At 37.5% G+C, this 16027-nt stretch overlaps 1 protein-coding gene and 1 long non-coding RNA gene across 2 annotated transcripts in view; one reads left to right on the top strand and one right to left on the bottom strand.

The window, feature by feature from the left end:
• The window catches only part of LOC146003333 (uncharacterized), a 399672-nt gene that overhangs the window by 378595 nt on the left and 5050 nt on the right, over positions 1-16027 (bottom strand). The gene's annotated exons all lie outside the window — the stretch shown is intronic.
• The window catches only part of LOC146003328 (trypsin-1-like), a 62048-nt gene that overhangs the window by 41878 nt on the left and 4143 nt on the right, over positions 1-16027 (top strand). The window contains exons 5-6 of the mRNA XM_083141607.1: positions 10798-11003; positions 13854-13917. Of these exons, the coding sequence (XP_082997733.1) occupies positions 10798-11003; positions 13854-13917 (270 nt within the window). The remainder of the gene's footprint in view (positions 1-10797; positions 11004-13853; positions 13918-16027) is intronic.

Genomic DNA, 16027 nt, shown 5'->3' with positions numbered 1-16027 from the left:
CTTTTTATAACATCCCAGGTGCTCATATTATCACTTTGTCTGCATCGATCCAGCTGTGTTCTGGGAGTCCTAGCCATTTGACAAGTAACTTGTTGCCTTTTCTGCGGATGATTTTTTCTATGAGATATGTGTCAGGCTGTTTAGTTTTGTTGAGTTCTTCTTCATAGAACCGGCCTTTGAGAATTTCTCCTCGGTGGTCTTTTATTATATATGTGTTAAGGGTCCCAGGTTTAATTTGAACCACTGTAAATAATTCAGTGCTCCAGTTTCTTGTAAAGCCTCTTTTGAATAAGTGCTTATATTTGCTGATTCTTACTTGATCACCCACCTTGTATTTGGCTTTTCTTGTTGTTGGCTGGTATCTAGGATAATAAACAGTCCTGATCAATTTTTGCTCATCAGATGAAGTTACTTCAGAGGGTTTCATGTTGATTGTGGAATGGACCGAGTTGTTATATTTATGTAGAAGTTCTGGAAGAATATTAAGCCATTTATAATTACCTTGAAGTGTAAATTGTTTATACATAAGATTTTTTAGGGTTTTGTTGAATCTCTCTACAATTGAGGCCTTGAGATCACTGTAACTCGAATAATGTTGTATTGACTGGCTTTTAATAAATTGTTGGAACACAGAATTATAAAATTCTTTGCCATTATCTGTTTGCAAATAGCGCGGTGATCTTCCACTCTGATTGATGATTGTCCTGAAGGCTTCTGTAACACATTTTCCAGTCTTGGATTTGAGTGGCACAGCCCAGGCAAATTTTGAAAATGTGTCTATTACAGTGAGTAGATACTTGTAGCCCTTGTTGATTTTGTCTAAGTTTTTCAGCTGTTCACTTGCCATCTCAATCAAGTCGCTCTGCCATAAATCATCTATGCCTTTTGTGACTACTGGCAGTCTCTTATAATTATGTCTGGCTTGTCTGTGTAATTCATCAACAATAATTTGTCTAGACATAATATGAAAACAAGAATATTGCAACTATGGGGTGTTCAGCAGCTGATACTACAGGATTTTCTAAATATAATTTGTCTCCTATTTGTATATGAAATTCCAGAGAGCCATCATCTTCAGCATAAGATGTTTCTAATGTATTGGGATCTGTAAAATCCTCTAACTCTACACTGGTGATTTTTTGTTTGTTGTCAGCATTTGTTATTGATAAGGTGGGGTAGTGGTGTGCCTGTGGTTGTAGCCAATATTTGATCTTGATTGGTCTCAGTGTGCCCCCAACAAAAAACTGGTAATAAAATTGTGCAGGGGACAGCATATATATTTTGCCACCTGGTGTAAATGGTGAATCATATTCTTTGTTGGGGATGCTGTACAATTCAAGAATTACTGTATGTTTTGGATTCTCGATTATGCCTGTTATTTCTTTTTCTGCTGTAAGCAATCTGCTTGTTACAGATTCAAGGTGCTCATTGATGGTCCTAACAAAATCATCATGGCCTGGCTTGATTTTTATGTCCACAACAAGTTTCTTGTATTGTTGCACAATCTCTTGAAGCTGGGAGACAAAAACAGACAGAGCATTTGCTTGACTGGATTCCAAGGTCCCTAGCTGTTGCTTGATATTAGCTACAATTTGTTGCAAATTTTCAATAACTGCCAATTTTGAATTTTGAGCAGTATGATCATGGACCTGTCTTCTGATATCCTCAAACAGGGCATGCAGTTCATTAATATGTTGATTAGTTGGTAGAGTGGCCACTGTCTGAGTAAGTTGTTAACCCATCTTGAGGGTACAATAGCAGCAGTGCAAAGTGATTTGACAAATGTACAAGAATCTCTAGAATCTCGCCTGCCTGGTATTGTAGACACCCTTGCCAGTGTCCAGCAACAGATCACAAAGCTTGAAAACCTCAACACTGAATCTGAGCTATCTCATTTTCATCACTTGATCGATGATATCCAAACAAAGCTTGAAATTTTACAACAATCAACACCCACTCAGGCTGATATAGCCCTGCTCCAAGATGCTATGCGTGGTGTGGTTGATGCTTCTGAATTAAATGATGTGAAATTGGCACTTGAATCTTTGCAAAATACTGTATCAAATCTGCCTACATCACAGGAACTTAAAAATATAAAGAGGGCAGTGAATCGCATATTGAAATCAGAAGATATCAAGAATATCCAGACAGAGATCAAACAACTTACTCAGACAGTGGCCACTCTACCAACTAATCAACATATTAATGAACTGCATGCCCTGTTTGAGGATATCAGAAGACAGGTCCATGATCTTACTGCTCAAAATTCAAAATTGGCAGTTATTGAAAATTTGCAACAAATTGTAGCTAATATCAAGCAACAGCTAGGGACCATGGAATCCAATCAAGCAAATGCTCTGTCTGTTTTTGTCTCCCAGCTTCAAGAGATTGTGCAACAATACAAGAAACTTGTTGTGGACATAAAAATCAAGTCAGGCCATGATGATGTTGTTAGGACCATCAATGAGCACCTTGAATCTGTAACAAGCAGATTGCTTACAGCAGAAAAAGAAATAACAGGCATAATCGAGAATCCTAAACATACAGTAATTCTTGAATTGTACAGCATCCCCAACAAAGAATATGATTCACCATTTACACCAGGTGGCAAAATATATATGCTGTCCCCTGCACAATTTTATTACCAGTTTTTTGTTGGGGGCACACTGAGACCAATCAAGATCAAATATTGGCTACAACCACAGGCACACCACTACCCCACCTTATCAATAACAAATGCTGAAAACAAACAAAAAATCACCAGTGTAGAGTTAGAGGATTTTACAGATCCCAATACATTAGAAACATCTTATGCTGAAGATGATGGCTCTCTGGAATTTCATATACAAATAGGAGACAAATTATATTTAGAAAATCCTGTAGTATCAGCTGCTGAACACCCCATAGTTGCAATATTCTTGTTTTCATATTATGTCTAGACAAATTATTGTTGATGAATTACACAGACAAGCCAGACATAATTATAAGAGACTGCCAGTAGTCACAAAAGGCATAGATGATTTATGGCAGAGCGACTTGATTGAGATGGCAAGTGGACAGCTGAAAAACTTAGACAAAATCAACAAGGGCTACAAGTATCTACTCACTGTAATAGACACATTTTCAAAATTTGCCTGGGCTGTGCCACTCAAATCCAAGACTGGAAAATGTGTTACAGAAGCCTTCAGGACAATCATCAATCAGAGTGGAAGATCACCGCGCTATTTGCAAACAGATAATGGCAAAGAATTTTATAATTCTGTGTTCCAACAATTTATTAAAAGCCAGTCAATACAACATTATTCGAGTTACAGTGATCTCAAGGCCTCAATTGTAGAGAGATTCAACAAAACCCTAAAAAATCTTATGTATAAACAATTTACACTTCAAGGTAATTATAAATGGCTTAATATTCTTCCAGAACTTCTACATAAATATAACAACTCGGTCCATTCCACAATCAACATGAAACCCTCTGAAGTAACTTCATCTGATGAGCAAAAATTGATCAGGACTGTTTATTATCCTAGATACCAGCCAACAACAAGAAAAGCCAAATACAAGGTGGGTGATCAAGTAAGAATCAGCAAATATAAGCACTTATTCAAAAGAGGCTTTACAAGAAACTGGAGCACTGAATTATTTACAGTGGTTCAAATTAAACCTGGGACCCTTAACACATATATAATAAAAGACCACCGAGGAGAAATTCTCAAAGGCCGGTTCTATGAAGAAGAACTCAACAAAACTAAACAGCCTGACACATATCTCATAGAAAAAATCATCCGCAGAAAAGGCAACAAGTTACTTGTCAAATGGCTAGGACTCCCAGAACACAGCTGGATCGATGCAGACAAAGTGATAATATGAGCACCTGGGATGTTATAAAAAGGCTGCCAGAACCTGAACAGCAGATTAAGAGAAATGGCAAGTTGCTGCCTGATAATATTAGATGTCTTATTGTTGGGCCATCGGCTTGTGGTAAAACTACACTAATGATTGATAATTTTTTATTGGCACCCAACTGGTTAGACTGGACAAACAGGCACTTGTATGTCTTCTCTAAGAGCTTGGAACAATTAAAATATCAGCAGCTGATGAAGCTATATGATGGACTGGATATTGCCACTTTTGAATCAGGTGTTAAGCCACTTCATGAATGTCTCGATAATTCTGTTGTTGTGTTTGATGACATTATACTGGATAATCAAAACAAGGTTAGAAATTTCTTTACACAGGGCCGACACAAAAACATTGATTGCTTCTACCTGGCACAGACTTTTTTCTAAAATACCGAAGCAGCTGATCCGAGACAACAGCAATTTTATATGTGTGTCTCATCAAGATCATACCAACCTCAAACACATACATGATGAATATGTAGGTGGGGACTTGAGCTACAATGATTTTTCCAAGTTTTGCAGTAGGTGCTGGAATCAAAACAGTTATGGGTTTGTCACAATTGATATGACAAGAAAACCCAATAGTGGCAAATACAGAAATAAAATCAACAATTTTCTAGACATTGAAACATATATAAATAACCATGAAAAGGCCAATTATTGATGATCTTAAATTAAGAGATTATCTTGTAAAAAGTTTTAAGGGATGGAAATCAGAGAACCGAGGAATTTATGAACAACACAAACAAACAGAACAGACTATTATTGATGCTATTAGTGAATTAGGTAAAAATATCAAAACTGTTACAGAGCAAAATCAAAATTTGATCACAGAGCTTGTACCTGTAGCTGCAAGGAACATATTAGATTATCCAATCACCCCACTTTCCAGTATTCATACACCTAGTCCTGTTGCTCCTCGAAGAATTGAAGCTAGTCAGGATCCTATTGAATTGGGTCTTCTTGCTCAAAAATATTTAAGCACACCTAAAGACAACAAAGATGAGGTTTTTGGCTTATATGCCGACACAGAGCGTGATGGTAGCATCATACATAGAATTGGCAATTTCAGAGTAACATTTATGGGAGATGATCTAATTGTATATTCAGAATCTCATCTTGGAGAAAAAGGTGGTTTTGTTAAATATCCTGGAACACCTGGATTGTGGGAACTGATGACTAGGAAAAGACCTGGCAACTATACAGATCAAGACTATGAGCATTACAAAGAAATATTAATAAAATCAGATGCTCTATACCAGAACAATGATCCCACACAAAAAAGAGTCAAGTCTAGCAGTGGAGCAAAATACAACAACTTAATCAAGCCCATATGGTCACAGATCAAGACTGGCAGTGGAATCAAACAATACAACACCCTGCCTAAAGAATTTGTCTGGGTTGATGATGTCAGGAAACTTGTAGATAGGTTATTGGTGATAGCTGGGGAGGAAAATGCTGGCAACCACAATTTTTACAATGAAAAGGTTGGAATTATGGACATGATAAGCACCAAATTGTCTAATTTTATAGTGAATGACACTAAGGGGATTGGATATCTTATAAAAATTATTAATACTCTACCACCTAAATTTTGGAATATTTCTGAGGGCCGGGGACTGGTTAATGACATTATAAACAAGCTGCCATTTGAATTACACATTCCAGGCTATCAGTATTGTGGTCCCGGTACAAAATTGGACCATAGATTAAACAGAGGTAATCCTGGTGTTAATCCCCTAGTTGCTGCTTGTAGAGACCATGACATAGCATACAACACACATTCTGATCTTGACAAGAGACATGTTGCAGACAAAAAATTAGAAGAGGCTGCATTTGGTAGATTTGTAAGCAAAGATGCTTCTTTAAGTGAAAGAATAGCAGCATTGGGAACCACCATAGCTATGAACACCAAACATAAACTGGGGTGGGGGCTGTGAATATGTATATAATAAACCTACAATGAAGGCCAAGGGTGTTATGTATCAAATACCTTATGCAGGTCTTAAATCTCTTAAAATTATTGATAGTCTTTTAACCAAATAGCAGCGCAAGAAAAAAAATTCTTGTATTCCCAAGGGCCATGGTATGAAATTGTTGCTTAGTACCCCCCAATTAAAAAAATTACAGCAATCCAGGAAAAAATCACATGTGGGTGGATTTATATTTACTATCCCGGCCATCTTAGCAGCACTTGGGGCTGTTGGGAGCTTGGCTGGGGGATCAGCTGCCATAGCAAAAACAGTAATAGATGCCAAGAAAAATAGGGCAGAATTAGATGAATTGAAGCGCCATAACCTGGCCATGGAGAAACAAGGCAAAGGTGTTAAGAGAGCCATGAATAAGTTTAAAAAAACAAGAGCCGCTTACAAACCAAGATATTGAAGCTTTAATCAAGCCACTGGGCATCAAAAATTTTAGAGGTGTGTACATGTCTGATTCTTTACCAGAACAACCACTCAACAAAGAGTGTGGCATTGTTAATTTGGATAAGTACAATAATCAGGGCACTCACTGGATTTGTTATCTTAAATATTTAAAAGATGAGGCATTTTTGTTTGATTCATTTGGAGGTGTTCCACCTGAAAATTTAATAAAATATCTAAAATCAGCTAATCTTTATTACAATAATGCCCGTGTTCAAAATTTCAAAGATGTTAATTGTGGACATTTGTGTTTATCTGTTCTTAGATATCTGTCTCAAATAAATAAACCATCAATTGAAGATTTTCAAAAAGCCTTGTGGTATTTAAAACATCATGGGGGTATTCCATCTCACCAGCCAAAATTCAATATTGAAACTCAGATTACATGATGATATAGTGTATCCCAAAACAATAGCTCTCAGAGCATTTTATGGCATGTACTTGATCCCTAATATTACACACCACAACAACAAAATTGCAGTTGGGGATCAAAAAATTGTCATCACTCCAGGGCAGTATAATCTGTCCACTCTAAATGCTCAGTTACCCAGAGGTATAGTATTAACTCAAAATTCTGTCACTCACAGAGTAGAGATTGTATCTGCTACAGAAACAGTGGATCTGGGTACTATAGGAGAGTTGTTAGGCTTTGAGAACAACACAAAACTTGAACCAGGCATCAAACACACTGCTATTAATATACCTAAATTCTTAGCCATAGAGACTCTGAATATTCACTGTAATGTGGCCGAGGGTATGATCACCAAATCAAATGGCATAGGCACTCACAAACAAACTGGCATCATTGCAACATTTAAACCTAATTCTGAATTTATGGAGCCAATCATCTACACTCCATCCCCAACATTATATTTTCCTGTGTGCCATAATAGAATAGATTATATTGAGTTGATGGTCACTAATGAAAAAGAAGAATTAGTTGATTTTGCTGGAGCCACAACAACTGCTATCATAGAGATTAATATTTAAATAAAAATACATAAAAGAATGGAAAATATTGAGAGTTATGAGCTACAATCATTCTCCCCAAACAGGAGGACATTTGCAAATTTAAATCAACACAACACAGAAATTGAGGTTGATCTTGATGTAGGGGATGGCTTTATACACCCCCACAGAGCAGATCTATACATCAAATTTGATGTTGTAAAGCTCGATGGAACAGATTATCCGGCAAATTCAAATATAAGATTGGTGGACAATTTTGTGTCGCATCTGTTCTCTGAAATTGAGATCAGAAAACATGGTGTTGTTATAAACAGAGTGGATTATCCCGGTATTACCTCCACAGCTTTGGCCACACTAAAATTATCCAAAACCGAGGCTTCTTACTACAGAATAGGTGGATTTGAGGCTGGTGATAAAATTATATCTAAGAGCCACACAGTGCTGTTCCCCATGCGCCTGTTGCCAGGATTCTTCTCAAATTACAAAGATATTATGTGGAAGGGTGGTTTAAGAATCACATTTAGAAGAGCTGCCAATGATAATAATGCTTTGATGAGGTACAGTGCAATAAACTCTACCGGGGAAGCTTTGCCTAATACCCTACCTGATGAGGGCAAATGCATTATTCAGACTATGGAGCTAAGAATCCCGGTTGTTGAATATGAAGCCAGTTATGCTCTTAAATACAAAGCAGATATAATAAAAAATCCACAGATTCCTTTACAATTTTATACATATCAATGTGTACAGAAGCCTGCCGCTGGTACTTATTATGAGTTTGATGCTACAAATTCATTCTCCAGTATACAATATGACATGCCGGATTTTGTGGTGGTACTGTTTCAGACTGGAAGACACAATAATCAGGAAAAAAAATCAAGTAAATTTGATAACTGCAACATCAAGAACATTTATCTTAAAAATGGCAGAAACGAGGTATTTCCTAGAGAAAATTATAATTTAGACATGTCCAAGGATGATTTTCTTAAATTATATGAAGCATTTACAGCATACAAAAGGGTCACTACTGGCAATACTGACATGTATTACACACCAGATGAATTCAAAGCACAGACCCCCATGTTTGTCATCAACACTTCAAAAAGAAAACAAGTTGTGGTTAATGACAGGACAAACATTAAAATTATCTGTGAATTCCACGATACACTCCCTGATGACACCATATGTAGTGTTATTCTTATAGGTGAAAAATCATATGTTTATGATGTAAGAAATGAGAGAGTCACAGAGCAATTCTAGAAGATTTTTGCATATTACATTGTCTTAGTACTAGATATAAGAGTTGAGGCTGGTGTCCAATTAAAATATTGAGCATATTCCAGGTAACAAGTATTTAAGCATATATTACATTATATTATTGTGTAAGCAAAAGCTCTTATAAGCATTTTTGCCCTAGTTTTAAGTATAGTCAAAACAAAATCAAGAGGGGGCATATTTTTGACAAGTTTATGGACAACAAACTGAGAGATGTAGCCTTTACACACATGGGCAAATCTGTCTGAGGGGGATTCTTCTTTTCTACACTAGAATTCAAAATTCTTTAGATTTAAATATGTACACACATGGCCGATTGGGGCATATGGGCATCTTGACATAGTTTTAAGTGTGGGCAAATCTGTCTATTGAGGGTTCTTCTTTTCTACACTAGAATTCAAGATTCTTGGGATTAAGAGCATATCACACTTGAAGAAATAGGGAATAGGGACATCTTGGCATAGTTTTAAGTGTAGCCAAATCGGGCTGTTTAATCATATGAGCTCTTCTTTTCTACGCTATAAGTGTCCTGGTTATAGCATCAATTATACTACTGCATTTCCAGTCTACAACATTTAGTTTATGGGCCAAGTGGCTAAAATCAAGAACTTGGTATAATTTGAGGGTAGTAATTTTCCTTTATGCGATAGTTATATGGATGTGTAAGGATACAAAAAAACTTTTATTGCCATTTCAAAGAGGTAACTAATAGACATGCGGACAACCCAACATAGCGAATGTTGACTTTTGAAAAAACTACTATATATCACTGAAACCAATGGTCCGATTTCAATGATCTTTGAATTATTCTAATTCATTTGTGCCCATAGTTCAGATTGTTGTTGTTGAATTGATGTTTTAAGTCCACTTTATGCACTGTAAGGCTAATCGGAACTGGACCTACAGTTTAAAGTGGAATCCCAACCACTATGTGCCTCCACCGGGTATCGAACCCGGGACCCCTTGATTACAAGCGAGGACGCTACCACTGCGCCATCGGGGAGGCCACCAGAGTTCAGATTAAGGAGAATGTAGAAGATAGATTTGAAAACGTTTGCTTCTCACATTTGGTAATTTTCGGAAGTTTTATGATTTATATAACAGACCTAGTTCAAGAATCCATGTTTTCATTGTGAGAGCAATACCAATAAATTTGTATTATTTCAAGCACATTTGTGAAAAACCGTGTTATATTTTTCAATTTGTTATATGTAATTCCAGGATTATCATGTGTTGAGGAACTACATTGAAATATATTGCAACTTGGAAACAAACCTCAAAATGTAGATTTTTTAAATGAAATATAGTAAGTACTAGGGACGTTCAATATATAAGTTTCCCTGTGCTATAAAATATTGTATAAAGCAATGCCATTAAAAAGAAGCACATGGTTGACAAGCGCCACCCTTCGTCTACAAGGAACAACAATCGTTTTGTTATCAGACGTGAAGGCGCATGCACTCAAGGGCGAAAAGTAAATGATTGTTCGGAAAACGCGGGCTCGCGTTATGAGGAGTTCAGAAGCATGGATGCTAAGGGCGTTCTGCTTATGGACTTTTTGGAACGAGGAAGAACAATTAGTGCTGACCGTTATTGTCAAACATTGGATAAACTGAAAAATGCAATTCGACATAAGCGACCAGGTCTCCTGTCATCTGGTATCATTCTTCTTGACGATAACGCTCGCCCCCACTCAGCAGTGCAAACACAACAAAAAATTGAAGAATGGGGTGGGAACGGCTGCCCCACTTATTATATTTACTCTTTTACTTGGAAATAAAGATCAGATATTAGAGAGATCCATACAGCCCCGAAATAGCGCCGAGTGATTTTCACCTTTTTCCGGGGTTAAAGTCTGAATTGCAAGGTTACCGTTTCGAAACAGATGAAGAAGTGAAGCGTAATGTGAGAATAGTGCTCAATAGCCAGAGCCCTGATTTTCTTGCAAAGGGTATGGACAAATTGCTGCAACGGTGGGACAAATGTATGAATCTCTATGGGGATTATGTGGAGAAGTGAGGAAGGATCCTCCTACACATGTACCTATGTATAGTTTTCTAATGTATCTTAAAAATAACATTTTTTACAGCATACGGAAACTTATATATTGAACGACCCACGTACTTTGTTTTCCACATTCACCTCTCTGTGCTTGGCCAGTTTTTAAGATCAAAAATGCATACAGAAATCAAATTTATTATTTCAGCCTGCTGGTTCTCTTTCAGGCACTGACCCCGCAGGGCAAGATGCTGAAATCGCCGGGTGGGGTCGCACAGGCGACATGATGGACCCCTCGTATATCCTTCTGAAGGCAGAGGTTCACACGATAACCCGGAAGGAGTGCTTCAGAATTTCCACCTACACCAAAAAGTTGCTGGCGGAGGACACCTTCTGCGCCGTGGGGAAGGTGGCAGGGACCGACTCCTGTTCGGTAATATGATAAGCAAAGTGGCGGCGATTGGGTTCCAAAATCGGTTGAGGGCAAGGTGTAAAAACTGGGCGGTAAAGACAACAGTATATTTCCCTTTGTTAGAAAATGTTTAGCATAGTGCGGATGCAAAAGTGGCTAAATGTGGTGGGGGAGGCAACGGCCACTCGGCCTACGCTCGGGAACACGCAATGCGCCATATTAGAGGTGACGTCACAGCCGACAACTGAGCACGATTTGAGTCTAAACAAGATCGTCACGTGGCTTTGTCGAATACCATTGCATTGGAATTTCCATCGCAAGGGGTAGCTTGAACGATTGTGACAGTAGTAATTAAACAAAATTGTGATGTTTATCATACATCCATGTAAAGATGAGATTTCGGGGAATGCGCCAATATATCATACATACCGTGCAGAGCATAAGATAAAGAATAACTGTAAAAAGGAAATCACTCAATTTTGAAGAAAATCCAGCCATTCTGCTTCCCAACACAGCCGAAGCTCAACCGAACTCAACTCGTAGCGGCAGCCAAGGAGAGTGACGCTGCCGATAGGGATGATGGGAGTTCAAAAATCTCACGTGACTGCAGCGGCGTCGCCTATTTCCTGTTGTCCCGGATCGGACGCCGCTTTCGTTTTACTCAATTCCCTGCTCCATTTATTCTTTTCCTTCTCCTCTGTAAGGTGTGAGTAATATATCGACGTATTCTTCGAAATCTCATCTTTACATTGATGTACAGTGGGATTCGTGAGTATTGCCGTGCAAATTGTCCATCACCATGTTCGTGCACTTTATTTGACCCAAGAATTAAAAGGAAACTCAAAACAAGCTGTGGACAACCTGCCCCAGCATACATAAAAGTCCATTGCTTAAAAACACACAGGATGAAAAAGAAAAATTAATGAAAATAGTCATGAACAATTTGCACGGTAATACTCATGGATCCCATTGTACGATACACATCGCAATTTTCTTTAATAACTGCTGCCATAATTCTTAAAGTTACCCCTTGCAGGAAAAACCAATGCTATCTCATAGGGAAGAAACGCGTGAGAAATTTGTTTGGACTCAATCTTGCAGCGTGACGTCACACTAATATGGTCCATTAAGCGGGTGAAAAAACTTGCGCTGCTGCCACATGAGTTGCGCACACGTGACATCAGCTGAATTCGCTCAGAGGTTGATGACAATGTATGCCCTCGTAATATGCGCGATACAAAAATGGCATCATTACATTGAAAAGTCGGGAAGTTTCCCTTTGGAGGGAGAGTGAACGCTCTGGAGCAAGCGAACTGAAACAAGTGACTGCGCAAGTAGTGACTAATGAACCACCTTAAACTGAAGGTCCAGTCCCGATTAGCCTTCTGCGTATAAAGTGAACTTAAAACAAAACTCAAATCAAAGTCAAATAAATATTCGCAAATCTAAGATCAATATTCGCGATTAAAATTATCCGATATGACATCTGGTGGGATATCCAAAAATACTCTATGTAGGATACTATGTTCGTTCAAAGCATGGGGAATGTTCGAAAGAGTAACGTTTACTGTTCAGTGTTTTGCTCTAAATCGTTTTGTGGGTCAGGACAAGTGAAAAGTTTACATGTGTTTCCAGAACACATGTGAACAGAATGAAATTTGTAAATAAATCAGGGAAAAGAGAATTGATTGACAGAAGATTGGCATGAAGGTTAACATTGAAATGCGGCAAGGAAATTTCGAAGAATGCGCGAGTCTGTTCACTTTAATTTCCGATAATGTTTATGGATAAAACATTTTTTTTTTCAGAGAAGTCATTAAGCGTCTTGCCCAAATAAACAATGTATTATTATTATGTATGAAATCAGGAACAGATGCAAGTCGATAAGTACGAAGATAAAAATAGTTTGAGAATTAACTAATGTCTATAATCATAAAGTTAACCAGAAAAAGAAAATCAACATGCTAATGTTGCTGTTTCATTCAGTACGTCCTTTTTCAGTGAAGACAGCTTCCATGAAATTGTGAATTCTATTATTATTATCCAGTGTTATTATTAAACAAGCCTGCCTCTTTGGGGGAAAGAACTGCAAGGATATGTTAACATTTTTCTCCTGCTCAAGCTTTGCAAATACAGGTGAACTGCTTTATTTTCAAATCATTTCTAAGAGCCCCAGTTACAACCTGAGGTGCAGATGAAACAGCACTGCTTTGTAGAACCAGTGCGTATACATTAGTTTCGTCTGCGTTTTCTGTGTTATTTTTGCCTATCATAATTAAATGCTTCGTTCTCAGCACAGCTTCACCTTCGTTATAGTTCCTCGAATTCACATCGCATTCGCAATATTTAAAAATATAGCGTAATTTAAACATTTCTCCAATACCAGCCACGACAACGCGTTGCTATTACGTACTACTACTGAATGTAAACAAAGATTTATCCTACATAGAGCGGCCATATTGGAAGCGACACTAGCGCTCAAGTTGTAATTTTAATCGCAAATAGCTAATATTAAAGTGTCCATATCTAGCAATGTGATTATTAAGTGTTTTTTTTTTAATTCTTTGCAAATGCTCGTATTCTTTATCCACTCTAATAGTCCACGTCCAAAAGAAATAAACCTTGTATCATTCGCAATTTATGAATTTCTTACTTTCCATTAAGTGAGGACCAATCAAAATAGTTTGTTTAGATAGATAATAATTTTGTGCAGTTGCCTGGGATGTCAGCGCATTATTTCGCAAGATAAGCTGTAACTTACAAAAATAAACTGGCTCAGCCTCGCTGCCTAATTATATTTAGAATTCTACGTTGCTGACACTTCGGCTGAATTCAATACGTTATTTTAATGTTCTATTAATATTTTCGCAGGGGGACAGTGGGGGTCCACTAATGGCCTTTGTTCGAGGCAGTAATCGAAAGATGAATCAAATTGGTAAGTTGAAATTTACTTCCTAAATTCGTCCGAAAACTGATACATCGTTGACGCACTTTATGTAACCAATAACACATGTTGCATTGTACAGTGCGTTCGTTTTGTCTCTGGGTCGAGATAGCGCGTGAACAACTTTGAACAACTCTTATAACGCAGGTTAGTACTCGTTATGCAATATAAAAATAATTGTGCGTAAAGATATGTGCGTAAATAAGCGAAACGTTACGGGAGGAAAATGCCGTGTCACGCGCTATCTCGGCCCAGAGTCGAAACGAACACACTGTAGAATTCTCTTTTGGTTAAAGCATCTATTAATTGTGTAAAGAGACTATACCCGAGCATGCTAAGTTCTTAACAATATTTACAGTTTTATAGCTTGGTATTAGTATTTTGTACTTAGGTTATTTAATGATCTTTACATTCACGTTTATATGGTTGCAAAACTTGATTCAATAATAACCATGTATCTTCCAAAACACAATACTCACTTAAAACCATACATTACACGAATAGTTTCAAAAAAACACTTCTAAAACCAAAATAGGGTAAACTCTAACGTTGTATAAGAACAATAATTTATATACCACGTCAAGTTAGAATCAGCCCTAGACGTGCAAGCCTATTTCTTATGTCGATATGAATTTGTACCATAACATATTTATATTTACTTATATGAAATAAATAAAGCACATATAAAATCTCGGAAACAACCAAAAATCAGAGGAAACTGACGTCATCGTTTATTTAAAGGCACCAGGGCAAAAGAGCACACACTCCCAAAAGTATACGGGTGGAGGTGGGTTTCTTCTGGGGGCTTCCCCCATTACAAAAAATAATATTACCTTCTAATTAGATCAAGGAATTCAAATAAGAGCAAGAATACCTATTCCACATAAAATGATGGAATATAAAACTTACAATAACCCGATACAATTTTGTTGGAAGCGTGGCATTTCATCTTCTCCCAACATAAGAATGAATTTCTATAACTGTGATCAGATTTTCCCCATAGAATGAAGTAACTGCTAAACAGTTTCAACCACACCAGCACAGTGGTGACAGTCCTAAGTTTGCATAAAATGGGAAGGAAATGTTTTCATGGAACGAGTTCATGATATCGTTGGGGACGAGTTTATGTACTAAAAAATGTAACTGGGACCGAATTCATTAAACTCGTGTGGATCGTGTGTTATTATTATACCGATTCAACATGGCGCCTGCCTCTGATCACTGTGGAATTTGCTCCAAAGGAATTTATGGAAAGCAACAGGTATTGGCATGCTGTCTGTGTAATACAAGGTTTCACGTTAAACCATGTTTGAAACTTTCTAAATATGAAGTTGAATTTTTTATGGTGAACGACATATCTACCTATAAATGTACGAAATATTTACAACAGCGTAGCGATGAAACTCCTGTGACGCCACGACCCGTTCCGGTGAATCGTGTAGCTGCTCGCGATAGTGCCAATGAAAACATGGACATAAATAGAGAAAATAATGAAGAAATGGCAATACATAGTGATAATAGTGATGAAGATGATATTGATCAAGATCATCAACTTGGAGGACAAAAGCCAGGTAATGTAAACTGTTTCAGTTGCTGCCATGTTAAAGACATTATGTCAACATTGATCTCGACAGTGCAGAATTTAAGTGATCAAATTCAATCTCTTAAAGCCGAAGTGATTGTATTGAAAGAACAGAATGAAGTACTAATGAAAACAGAAGAAAAAAAGATTCTACAAAACACTTATGCACACGTAATTCAAACGAATCTTCCGAAAGAAAAACAAAACACAATCGGAATGCCCCGCAGTACTCCTTGTTTACCTTTATCTACAGTAGCTCACAAAACTCACACAGATAAGGGATCTGATAAGTTTCTGGGTCAATCAGTGCATTCGATAGAAAACAACCAGGTTTTAAATGCATCTGGTTCCAAAAACACTCATCAAGCTTCGACCTTGCAAAATGTAAACAAACAGGTGAACGACGTGAAGAAATCAGTGCAAGGTCAGAATCCATCTACTAGGTTAGCAGTGCAACGCAAAGTTTTTCCTCAGAGAGCTCTATTTGTGACTCGACTTCATCCTGAAGTTTCAAATTCT

This window comes from Lepisma saccharinum, chromosome 20 (genome assembly GCF_977018435.1).
Source record: "Lepisma saccharinum chromosome 20, izLepSacc3.1, whole genome shotgun sequence".
In the NCBI taxonomy this organism is placed as follows: Eukaryota; Metazoa; Arthropoda; class Insecta; order Zygentoma; family Lepismatidae; genus Lepisma; species Lepisma saccharinum.
This window is presented reverse-complemented; position numbering and strand designations above follow the sequence as displayed.